General features: G+C 44.6%; 1 protein-coding gene across 3 annotated transcripts in view; it reads left to right on the forward strand.

Moving 5' to 3' along the window:
• Nucleotides 1-2,695: 2,695 nt before the first annotated feature.
• The window catches only part of SORCS1 (sortilin related VPS10 domain containing receptor 1), a 268,559-nt gene continuing 258,533 nt past the window's right edge, over nt 2,696-12,721 (forward strand). For 2 of the 3 annotated variants that reach the window (XM_027735281.2, XM_039381133.1), the window contains exon 1: nt 2,696-3,780. In XM_027735281.2, coding sequence (XP_027591082.1) covers nt 3,145-3,780 — 636 coding nt within the window. In that variant the 5' untranslated portion in view covers nt 2,696-3,144. The remainder of the gene's footprint in view (nt 3,781-12,721) is intronic. The other variant, XM_027735283.2, reaches the window with a different exon arrangement.

The following is a 12,721-nucleotide window of genomic DNA, read 5'->3' on the forward strand; positions in this document are numbered from 1 at the left end:
TTTCATTTGCTGTCACAGCATTATGCTTGATATTGCCAATGATTGCCTCCTGTTCCATGGCTCCCAGGGCTCATTCCCCTTCCCTCCCTGTGGCAATATTGGCTCTGTGAAACAGAAGAGCAGTCTCCTGATCTGGTAGTGTAGGGGCTCTAAGAGAAAACATTTCACCAGATGTTGGAGCTGGACATGTGGTATTGAAACATCAGAGCAGGTGTTGCCTCAGGTCAGGATACCCATGAGTGCAACCTTTCCTTTATCATGGACACAGCTATGGAGTTCAGTCATTACACACCCAATGCTTCTTTTTGGCTAGTATGTGAACTCAGCCCTTCTCCAATGACAGCATAGGGGCTTACTCTGGCTCCCAACTCAGAAAGCTATCCCTTACATCAAAAGACAGGGGATTATTCTTTTGTGCCAAAGACTCTGGTTTCTTATCTCTGACAACTCAATCATCACATCATCTGTGGCAGAAAGATGGCTGGCAGCAAGATTAGATTACAGTGATTTAATATGTCTCTTTCAGATAAGCGCAGACCATGAGTATTCAAAAGCACACGTAATCAGATTATAAACTTGACTAACACAGCATGCCTCAGACACCAAGAGTATAAATACAGATTAGACAAATTTTGGGAAGACAGGTCCATCTGTACATATTAAACGTAAGGGATCGGGTGCTGGAATCTCCTAAACTGATGGTTCCTGAAAATAGGGATCAGGGAAAGGCTCAAACTGTATGCCTCTGTCCTATATGCACCCACAACAAAGGTTATGCTGGAAAAAGAGACTGTGGTCCTCAGGCTGAATGCAGTAGTCTCTCTCCATGACTGACTCTTGTGTACATTTGCTGAAGAGTTCTGCAGGTGTAGTGTACTCCCAGTGTTTAAGGTGTGCTATACGAGGCATATCCATATCACTCACTGGCCATTCATCACAATCCAGAGATAATCATCTGCCTAAATGAGACAGCTAGATTGTTTCTCTCATTAGCCTTAACCACTCATTGGCATGAAAATCTCTATTACAATCCCAGAAGAAATTTCCTCTGACCTCTTATTAATTTCATTCTTCGAAGTTTATTTTTTGTCTCACATACCCATCTCTTTGAATTCTATCCCTTTAGATTAAGGCCTCTTTAAGAGACTTATGGTAGGAAGGTGACACTCTTTAGTGCATCCTTTGGGATAGATCCATCTGGTCAATCTGTTGTACAGAAGACAAAGGATTGGGTTGCTAATAAGGTAGCTCCACCTTCGTTTGTACAACAGAAGTGGCCTTTGTGAGGAGCTTTGGGTTTAGTAAGGGAAAGCATTTAAGTGCAAAGTGTTAATTATTATTATTACCTGGCAGGCTGTAACTAATAGTAACCATTTAGTTGGGAGATGTGGAAACAGGTATACAGTTAATTGGTAGATTTAGCCGAGGTCTGGTGGTTACACTGCAGACAATCCATCATTGTTGTAAGCAGCGTGAAGTTATGCCCAGCCTGAATTACTGTGAGTTTCCCTTCACCCCTGGTCTTGTGCTAATATTCCAAAATGTGTCACCAGTGAGCATTTGAGTGAAATCTCTAGAAGAATGTGGAAAAAATCTGTAAATCTCTTTCTGAAATGCCCTGCCAAAAAAAATCAATAAGGTCTTCCATGTCAGGAAGGAAATGTTAAAAAAAAATAATTAAAAAATAAACTCTCCTGTAAATCAAATGGGAATGACTGAGAGCAGGCAGATGGGGATGGAATAAAATTGCGGTGGAAGAGCCTTCAATTCCCTCCAGTCTTTAAGTGTGTGGGCATTTGCAAGTGCCTGTCAAAGCTGTGTAGGCAGTCACCAACAGTGCTGCCTGCGGTCAGGGACCAATGTCTCCCGTGGCCAGCAGACACCAGCCTCTGCAAGCAGGGTTTGGTGATCTCCTCCGGCCACCACTAGGACTGCTCCCTGGGGAAGAACCCCAGTAAAAGAGTACCACTGCTCCTTGGGGGTGAAATTGCTAGTCCTGAAAGCGTGAGAGAGCTAGAGCAGAAAGGGCTTTTCTTCTGCAGATATATCACTGGAGGGGAATCTCCCTCTTCCTGTCTCCCAGCACCAACTGCTGTCATTTCATTTCCAAAACCTTGTCCCTGTCTCCATCAGCATTTATGTGGGTACATCTCTGCCATGCATGAGTGATTTATCTAAGCATCAGCAGCTACTGTAAATGACGGTACAGTGAAGCAAAAGCAGAGGAGGGAATGGAGGGGAAGAAATGCGGCTTTCCCCTCTGTGAAATCAAGCACAGGTGCCTATTCCCAGCAACTCCAGTGCACTTACATCAGTCATGGGGGGAAAGACATTTCAGAGACTCCTCAGACATTTAAGGTCATTTAATTAATCGAATTTAAATATTTCCTCTAGAAAGACTATACACACATGTCTGTACATATGCATGTATTTTTCCTTCACTTTACACTTCTGCTTCCAGTTCATGTGTAGTGACTTCAGTATGTTGGGGAGCAGGTTTCAGGGTCTTGAGCTGATGGGAAGTGCAGAGGAGGAAGGGATCGAACGATTTGGGTTTAAAAGTTGGGGTAAGTCCTTCTTGGAGTGTGTGTGAGTGAGAAAGGGGGAGTGCGTAACCAGCCACTCATGACACAGGCGCGGGGCGTCCTGGCGGGGCGGCTACAGGCGGAGTGATGCAGAAGCGGCGAAGTGAGAGGGAGCAGAGAGAGAGCGAGCGGGAGAGGAGCGGGCTGTGACTTCCACTTAGGCAGCCGGGAGAAATCACCAGCCAGGATTTGCTCCTCTCTCTCTCCCTCTCTCTCTGACTTCAATTCAGCTCCTCCCCCGTGTGGTTGTGGCTTTGCCTTCCATCACAAGCCTGATCAGCAACGCCAGTCTTGGGGAAGAAAAAAAAAAAAGGAAAAAGAGGGGGGAAAGAGAAAAACAGGAAAAAGTGCAAAAGAAGGAAAAGAAAACGAGAGGGAAAAAAGACAGCGGAAGAAAGTAATCTCCTCTATCCCCCGGCTGCATCTAGCACAGCAGAGTCTGAAACTTTACGGAGTTCTCGCCGCTTACCCCGCGGCGGGTGAATCGGCAGCACCCGGCTCCCTCGCTCCTGCCCTCTCCTTGCTCTTTCTCCCTCGCACTCATAAGCAGTCGGCAGCGATGGAAAAAGTTGCTGGTTGGTACCCAGCCTGGCACGTTGCTCTCCTGTACTGGACATGGCTTTACCTCTTCACTTTTGGCTTTACCGGCGCAGAAATAACTTGCAGATCCTGCCGTTCCCAGGTGCATCCGCAGCAGCAGCCGCAGCAAGGATTACTGATGCACTTGAGGACCGAAAAAGGAGAGAAGGAGCAGAGGAGGTTCTTCGAGGAGAAGGGAGGTGAGAGAGGGCAAGAGGCCCGGACGGAGGATGCCGGGCTGCGAGCGACCCTCGCCGCTGCTCCCACGGGGACGAAATCCAGCGGCTGGGAGACCCGGCGAGTGATGAGGGAGAAGGAGAAAGTGGCCGGGGAGCGCCGTCCCCGAGCGGCGGAGGCTCCGGCCGAGGACCGACCCCACCGTGGGCAGGCTCCCCTCCCGGCGGGCGGGCGGCCGGGCTCGGTGCGGCGGAGGGGCCGCAGCCCGCGGGGCTCCGCGGGGCCGGGGCCGGGCGGCGCCGCGGGGCGGGAGCCGGGGGACGGCGGCGCCGCCCGCTTCGGGCTGGAGGAGCTGCGGCTGGGCAGCACCACCTTCGCCCTGGCCGGAGACTCGGCGCACAACCAGGCCATGGTGCACTGGTCCGGGCACAACAGCAGCGTGAGTACCCCGGGGAACGCTTTGCTTTTCATCTTCCTTTTGCCTTTTTTTTTCCTTTTCTTTTTTTTTTTTTTTTTTTCGGGGGGGGGGGGGGGTCCGGGGGAGTGTAGGATGGGGATGAGGGGTGGGGGGTTCTTCTTCGAGGGGGATTTTGCGCCTCCAGGCGCCGGGGATTGGCTTCGCTTAGCAGTGTGCAGTGGGGCAGAAGGGCTTCAAAAGGGCCATTCTTCTGGAGCAGAAAAACTTTCCACTGCCCACCCGCCCGCTGAGCACATCCCCCTCCGGCCCCCTTCGACTTCACCCCGGAGCAGAGAGGGATACAGTGATGCCACTGCTCGCGGCGCGGAGGGGAAGGGTCTGTCTAGGGGAGATCCGTCCTCGCATCCTGCCTTCTCCCCAGGGTAGCCTTCACCAGGACTCTGGGAGGATCAGCTGTAAGGAAGGCCAGGGAAAGTCCCTCTGTTGCTGCTTTTTCTGCTGCCAGCCCTGCGAGCCCACATCATCCCAAGGGCTCATCCCCAGGCCTTGCTGCAGTGGAGATACTAGAGGGCTTCAGGACTTTGCCCCCGAGGTACCTCTGTGAATGGGATAAAGCTGCTTTTTGCCTCTTGTCACCAAGATGTTAAAACAGGACAGTTCTTGTCTCTTCCCTGTAAACTGGACCTTTCTCAGGAACAGAACAGCTCCAACTTGATCCAAGCAGAACAAAAGTGACCGGAGATGTAGGCAGCTGGTTTCCAGACTGGAGCAATAGTGGTGGCATCAAAGTTACCAGGTTAACTTGAGCCCTGTATCCCTCTAGCATCTGCTACCGAGGTACCTGGAGCTGAGAACTGAGGCCCAGGGAAGGCAGGGTCAGTTGCTTGCTGTGCTTTCTGCCTGCTCTTGACTGTGTTTGTGGACTAGCAGAAGTGGAGGAATCTGTCTGTCCGATGCTCCAACTTTGCCTCTTAGAGACAGCAAGCAGAATGCTAATGAGAGAGAAAGGGATGCCGCCACTATGTGGTTGTTGCCCATACAACTTCCCAGGAGAAATGGGGACAGGCTCTTCTCCTAGGTCTCTCTGGTTGTAATGCCAGAAGGTTTCTGGCTGCTCTGCAGAAATCCTTGGACTCCCTTTCAGCTTTTAGTACTAGGAGCCTGATAACATTTTGAAATGATAGTCTAGTCATTGTGAATTCCTTTTGGATTGTATTGAGCCACTCAATTTAGAATTGCAGTGGATGTCATAAGGATCTCACTATGGGGTTCAGCCTTAGTTAATTGGGACACAGTTTTATGGTCTCATCAGGAGCTTTTTAATCAATTAATTGACAGGGGAATACTTATCATCTCTGTTTTGAAGAACTTTCCTCTTTCTTCACAACTCAGCTAGCCTGTTCTTAAATAGTTGCGTGAACAGAAGCTGCCTTGTAGGAACTCAGGTCTGTTCATACAAATTGAATTGAGGCTGACGCTGGTTTCAAGTGACCCATTTGCTAAGAAAAAGGATTCTGATATAAAAATCAGCCAGCAGGCATCAGTTTTTCTGGTCTATCACTGAATTTATGTTTAATCTGTACATTTATCAAGACACATCTACTGTTATTATACACGTGTTTAAGTATACACATATACATGTATAGATGTTTCAGCCCACTGTGGTAGCGTAGGGTGTTATTTTCAGGGACTGATTTACTTTGTGAGTGTCTTAGTGTACAAATGTTTTCAGGGAGCTGTGGGGAAATGTTTTGTGACTGTCCTCCCCAAAGAGCTGCAGGTTGCATTGTGTACAGAGTTAGTAATGCTCCCTCCTTTGCTGCTTGGGGCTCTGGCAGTGCTATGCTGTTTTGTGCTTTGATTGCATCCCCCCTCAGAGCACTAACTGAAGCTGGGCCCCAGCAGAACTTGGATATACAACAGGCTTGTCCAGGCTCAGCTGAAGCAATGGTGTGTGTCCAGTAGGAAGCCCAAAGTGGCACTGACCCATTGTCTCTGTGTGAATGTTTTGGGTACCCATCTGGGAATGAGCTGGGAGTGTGATGGGCTTGGGGTGAAACACTTCCTTTAGGGTATAACATATGTAGTTCTGCCTGCATGTGGGTCCCAGAGGATCCCATGGTGCTGCTTGTGAGGGATGCTGTGTAAATAACCCCAGTGCCCTGGCTGCACTCCAACAGTGGTAGCTGCCAGCTTCCTGCTGGTGTTTTCTTGCTGTGGCATGGGAATGCAACACACCTCTTCCCATTTTCATTTTTATGTGTTCTGTAAGTGCTGCTGTCACACAACTTTTGCCTTTTGCCCAAGCAGAGGGGCAGTATAAAGATGATAATAGTTTGCAGTTTCTGTGTGAGTGAAAAATCAAAAGTAAAGCTTAAAATATTTGAAATCCTTTCAGGTGGAAAAACTGGAAAATTAAAGATTGTTTTTCTATTGCAATGTACCTGATTCTGCCAGCCTCAGTGTGGTTCCTTGTATCCTTATTTTGATAGGGGTTTGGATGTAATGGCAATGCTGCTGATGGAGGAGAAGGAACCCCTGAAAGGACTCCTGAATTTCTGTAAGGGATTGTTCTGGGTGTTTGCAGCTTCTTTCGGGCTTGGCTGTGATTTCATGGTGAGTGTGTGCACACACCATTGAACTGATGGCATTCTGCTCGGAGGATGAACTTGCTGTATGCTCGGCCACAGATAAAATAAGAATAGTAAATAATAGTCCAAGTCATCCAGGTATAACTCCATCAACATAAATTGTTTTACATCAGGGATTATTTTGGCCCATAAATGACTTTAGGTATTCCCTGGACAGTTTGCTCTCCAGAACAATATTCATATCCAGACACTTGCAGCATGCCCTATTTACATCTGTGGGGACATGCTTCACATGTGGACTAATCCCTCCTGTCTCCTTTGCTGTTTCACGAGTGGAGTCAACAGGAGGTCCCCAGGGGAGAGCATAGGTGTAGAGAGCCTGGTTTGTTAGATGACATGAGGCTGAAATCAGGAGTGTATCCAGTGTTGTATTAAAATACAGATGGGTCTCAGGCTTTCTTGGACTCCAGCAGAGGTGAATGAGGCCACACAAAGCTGTCTGGCATCTCCACAATCCTGAGCTCTTTCAATCTGCAAGGCAGCAGGGAAGAGTGGCTGCAGCAAAACTGGGTGCTGGAAAAGGTCTTTGGCTTGCACCGAGTCCCAAACTCCAAAAATGATCCAAGAAGGTGGATCATGCCAGACTCCAAAAATGATCCAAGAAGGTGGATCATGCCAGTACCCTACCTGGAATTATTTTGACAATGTGAGTATAGAATATTGAGTCTGTAAATGGGTCCTGGTACTACTTAATTTACCTGCATTGATACATCCTGAAGGTCTTTCCACTGGCCCCTATAGAAATGGGAGTAAAAGGTCATGTGAGATAAATCTTTCTCTAATCTCTGCGACAAGATACACAAGTGAGATCTCCTGCTTTTTGCACCACTGAGAAATTTCATCATTGGTGTGGAAGTTGGCAGGTTTCCTAGCTCACAGAGGTTTCAAATTTGCTTCTTGATGTGTTGTATCCAAACACTGTAGATTTGGAGTCCCCATAGCTCCCTTAATGTGATGCTATAGACTAGGAGAAAACAGCTAGCAGAGATTTATGTGTGGAGCTAAAAGAGAGACTTGGTTTTAATGGAGAGAAGCAAGTCTCTAGGTGATGTCCATTATGAGCTTTTCGGATACAGATGGTTCTCAGAGCTTACAAAAAATGAAGAATGCTTCTGTCCTAGGTTGGCTTGGAGTGAGATCAGAGCCTTACTTTTTCATTTGAAAGTGTTCTGGTGAAAGAGCAAAAAAATGGGAGGAGGTCAAAAGGTAAGGGAGTTTGAGCAAGTGCTTTGATGCTACAGCTTGTGCTATAATGTGGTGCTGTGAAGGAGAGCAGCATGGGTTTCAGCATGGGGCTCATTTATTATAATGGCAGTTTGCTATTGCCTGGCACTGGACAGAGTGTTCTCCTGGGCTGGACATTGATGTAGATCTAAAGTGTATGGCGAAGAATTTGAGCATGTACCTTGCTGCATACCGGGGGATTGGCTTTTACATGATCATGATACCTGTAAACAACTGGTTCAAACTTCTGTGATTTACATGGTTAGAAAAACAAAGTTGAGCTTCTCATAGGTCCTCCACAACAGCAGATCCTCAACAGACTGATGGAGATATGGAGATGGAGTCAGAATTAGATGCAAAACAATCATGGCCAGACGAGTTTTATATTCTGTCCACAACAGATCGATACAACTGATGGGTCTAGTGCAGGGTGAAGCCGGCAACGTCAACATTGCTGTTGTCAGGTGATAACACTAGACAACAAGGGAAGAATTAAGTCTATTATGGGAGAGCTTTTAGGCAAGATGAGACTCTACATGAGATATTGCTTGCAAAATTTTACTTAATGTTATTGACAGGAAAAACTGGGCACAGGTAAAGCAGAATAACAATACACCTATATATTTCAAATGCACTGTATTTCCACCTGGACAAATAATTGTGAATAAACTGTTGTTGGATTTTTAGCTGAAGTGTTCAGACCTACTTTATAAACTAGGAATTTCAAGAATGTCACATGGCTCCAGCAGGTACTGCATCCTACAGCCATGAACCGATCAAACTGCATCTTACAAAGAGTTGGGTATCTTTCAACTCACCCTTCTATTGCCTTCTTCCTTTCTGTGTAGCTGTTCCAAGCCTTTTTCTCCTGTCTGTGGGAAACTACTGTCTGATTTCTGTTCTAACATTGCCATCGGACAATTAAGATTAATTTTTTTTTCATTTGTGCATGTTCTTTTTAATTAAAGTTATTTTCCCTCCCTGGCACTTACGCCCCCTGGAATCATTTTACAGGCAGCGATCATATTCCCTTTCAGCCTCTGGTTTGCTAAATCAAGCAAGCACCATTCTTTCTGTATCTGCTTGTGCGACAGGTTGTGGAAAGTGAACTCTGAATTTCTAGGAGTCAGGTTCCCAAGAACTCGAATTTGAATCCAGTTTTTGCTTTTGATGAATGCAATTCTGTGCAGATGATAACAAATGTATTACTTTTTACAAGTGAGGCAGTAAAGGCATGGCAAAAGTACCTTAAACTGCCAGTGTTCTTCTGTTCAGTCCAGAACGGGGGATAACAATCAAAATGTTATTTTTTACATCTTCTAACTTTGAGACTTCATTCAAATGCTGTGTTCGTGGAACAGGATGTAGTTGGTAGCTGCTATCCTTCCCTTGCAGGCAGAGCTGTGGCTGCAGTGTAAAACTATCAGGGATGAAGAATCTGCCAACATCATCCCGTGAGTGACCAGCATTACTTGTATGATGCTGCGATAGCCCATTGCTCCCTTCCTCCCATGGCAATTGCATTATCATAAAGGAAGAGTTTTTAGGTAATAAATATGGATGTAGAGTCCAGAGCCAGATGTGCAGTGAGACCCGTGGTGGGGAATAACCCCAGAGTCAGTCGCTTTGCATTTAGGTTGACTCCTGCTGTGCTGAAAACAGCTCCCCAAAATATTCATCTGAAGAGGATGCCTGCATTAAAATAGTTCTGTGATATGTAGTATGTTTGATGTACATATTACAACAGTGTATAATAGTAGTAAGAGTATAATGCACCAGATGCTGAGACTGTTTCAGGTTAATTTCTTGCTAGAGCTATAAGAATATATTTTGCAAGGGTTGAATAAAAAGTGAGGAAACAAAAATGGGAATTTAAACTAGAAAAAAAAATCAAGTAAAATTAAAATATTTCTAAAAGTCCCCTGTTTCAATTTTTTGTCTTCTGAACTATATTTACTTCTTTGGATCATAAAATACTTCACATGCACTCTAGGTATCAAACTTCCTTTAAAAGCTCTTCAGTGAGTGAAAACAGCAGAAAATTTCCTGTAACTTTGAATAGGACTTTACGTCTTTAACCAGAGGTCTTGGGGGTTTTTTGGTGTTTATTTATTTGTGTGCATGTTGAAGTTTTTAAAAAAATGAGTCAATAGGCATAGTATTTCTTCTGTATTGCAGTCCATCTCTATATATATTTCTTGACTGGATAAAACATTTTCAAATACAGAACGTGAAACAGGATATGTGGGAAATAAGAATAGCCATGCTCTGAGAGAAAGCAGTAAGTGAAAGAGAATCTGTGAGGACTAGAAGAAAGGCTTGTCATTCTGTGATTCTGGTCTCTGTGAAAGTGTTTGGGAGATGGTGAGGAGCTTCTGCCTGGACTGACAGGTGGGATATGCAAATCCCATCATGAGGGGAGATTAAGGAGAATAATGGAAGAGCTCTGACAGTTGCAACTGGCATTCATGCAATATTGAGAGGCTATAAACTGTGTAAAGCAATAGGGTTATAGCTTTCAATCTTCTTAATACTGTACTTTATAATAGAAAATGGGTTTCTCTCTTTCCTCCTGACTTCAAATATGACTTTTGTATTTCCCTGGCCTGGCAATCCCGATGAGGTCAGTCCAGAGGGGGAAGCCAGGAGGTCAGAAGTCCTTAATTCATTCTGGAGGGGTTAGAGACCATTCTGACCCATTCAGTTGTGACACAGCTTTATATATGAAGGGCTGCAAGGTCAGCATTAGCCTTGGACAATCTTACATCCTCTGGGCCTTTCATACTATGTCAGACTGAATGCAACCCTCATGTTGTGCAGAGCTCAAAGACCTCTGGAAAATATTGTTGTAGCTTGGCCAGAGCATTTCGTAGCTTCACATTGATTTTTCCTTTGATCCCAAGGCTCCTAAGAAATAGCCCTAAACAAGCCAAAATTATGAAAGTTTAAATGTAACAGTTTTTTAATTATTTTGAATCAAGGCAGTGTTTTTGGAATGGATTTCTGAATGATACAGTGATACAAAAATCTTGATTCAGTGTCCCAGACAGAGACATCTAGTGACACTTGAGATGGTAGTGCCTCTAGCTGCTGCTTCACAGGGAAAGGGCATCCTGTGGGAACTGCCTGATGGTCTGGGAATTGTAGAGCATCTCAAACTATATTTGCCCATATTTAAGTAACTGGTATTATCATAAAAGCTGTGCGTACTGCATCCTGTTCGTCCTGATGCAAACTACATTCAGGAGAGAAAATATAACACTGACACAAGGCACTTTTTTTTTTCTCAATTATTTTTTTATATCTGGCCAGCAAACCAAAAAATCAATGACTCCCACAGCTCTAATTGACATTTCTATGTTAAATGAAAATGGGCTTTCATTCCAGCTCAAACAGCAGCACTGGGTGATAGACTAATTATTTTGGAATTTTAAATGCATATAAAAGTTGATGCAATAAAATTATTTTTGTGCCACTTTGAATTGTTTTTTCTGTCTCTTAAATCAGACAACAGTTAACATGAGTCCTTAATCCCTAATTCTCAGTACTGGTAACACAATAACACTTTTACTTGGTACTGTGCTTTCTTTCCTCGAGGAACATAGAAGAAAAGTACTTTTAGAAGGAACAGGATATTTTAGGGTATGTCCTAAAATGTAATTCCTTTCTTTTAGAGGGTCTCCGAGAACTCTCCATCATGTCCCTCAGTAGGGGAGTGATGTTCTCCTGCGACTGCACACTGGGACTCAGAGCTGCCTGTGAACTCCCCTGTGCCATGGTAGGAACGTACATGCTCAGAGCAGGCTGTGTTGAGGTGCCCCTGACATGGAACAAGCAGGGAGGAGGAGGCTGAGGAAGGAGATGGAGATTTAGGTGTGGGGGAAGAAGGTGGGAAGTTGGACCTGCTTCTGCTGCTATGGGGGGATGTCAATGCCAAATATCCCCACCATGAGCAGCCCATGCTGGGAAAGGGACTCCCTGGGCTGTGGTTGGGGGGCACAATTGCTTCTGCAGGGGCAGGAAGGTAAAGGCAGTCATGGGCCTTGTGATTTCTCTCTTCCTCTTGGGAAAACTCAGAGATAGCCCAAGTAGGATGAAGGGGTTTTTTGGGTGGAGAGTGTTTGTCTACATATGGGAAGCTTTTGATCTCTTACACCACCAGGTCCCAGCCTGGTGTCAGTGCTCACATCCTCATTGTATTAGGTTTCTCATCACCTTTGCTGGTGATCATTTAAGGACAGCAGTGCCATGAGCTCTTGCAGATAGTTTTCATGCATGTCTTCAGGAGGAAGTGAAAAGCTCTTTAAAAAATCTCAGGCTATTTAGATAACCCAATAGAGACATCCCATGTCTTTTCTCAAATGTTTCTCCCCTCATTCTCACCTCTCCCACTAAATGCAAGGTTGAGAAAATAATTTGAGGGAAATATGTTATGTAACAAATGTAGGCACGTTTTCATTTTCATAAATTGTCCCTGCTCAATATGTGATTTTCTCAGGTGCACTTTTTTTTGAGGGGGGGAGGGGTGAAGTAATCATAAAGTCCCTGATTCAGAAAGTAGTGAGAAATTCCTAACTAATGTGGAAATGAATGCTATTTAATAATTTGGAATGGACTTTGCCTGGAAATTTTTTTTTTTAAATCCAAGGTATATTTTCAGTAGTTGAAAGAGGTCATATGCTCCATTTCTGTGTGTGTCATTGGGTCACTATAAACCTTTAGAAACAGTTTAATGTTCCCTGTCTTGGCCAAAAATGGTGCCAATAACTTTCAGTGATATTCTCTGAAAACAGACCTAGGAGAAGTGAGTTGCACTGAATATTCAAATCAATATTTGAGGACCTTATTTTTTTAAGTATTTACATGTAGGTGAGTGCAAATATATTTTTTCTGTTGTAAAAAATAACAGTTATGGTGAAAATAAAGCTCTATATGCCAAAGAATGCGATATGGAAAAATAATTTTCTTTCCATTGCTTTCAGTTCAGGTTTTCAAGAAAAAAATATATTTCTGTAGATGAAAGATAAAAACTTTAAATTAATCATTATTGAGAACAAAATCAAATTTTGGAAATGGTTATCTGCAGG

The sequence above is a fragment of the Pipra filicauda genome, unplaced genomic scaffold, assembly GCF_003945595.2.
Source record: "Pipra filicauda isolate LSUMZ 115617 unplaced genomic scaffold, ASM394559v2 scaffold213_size2393758_pilon, whole genome shotgun sequence".
NCBI classification, from domain to species: Eukaryota; Metazoa; Chordata; class Aves; order Passeriformes; family Pipridae; genus Pipra; species Pipra filicauda.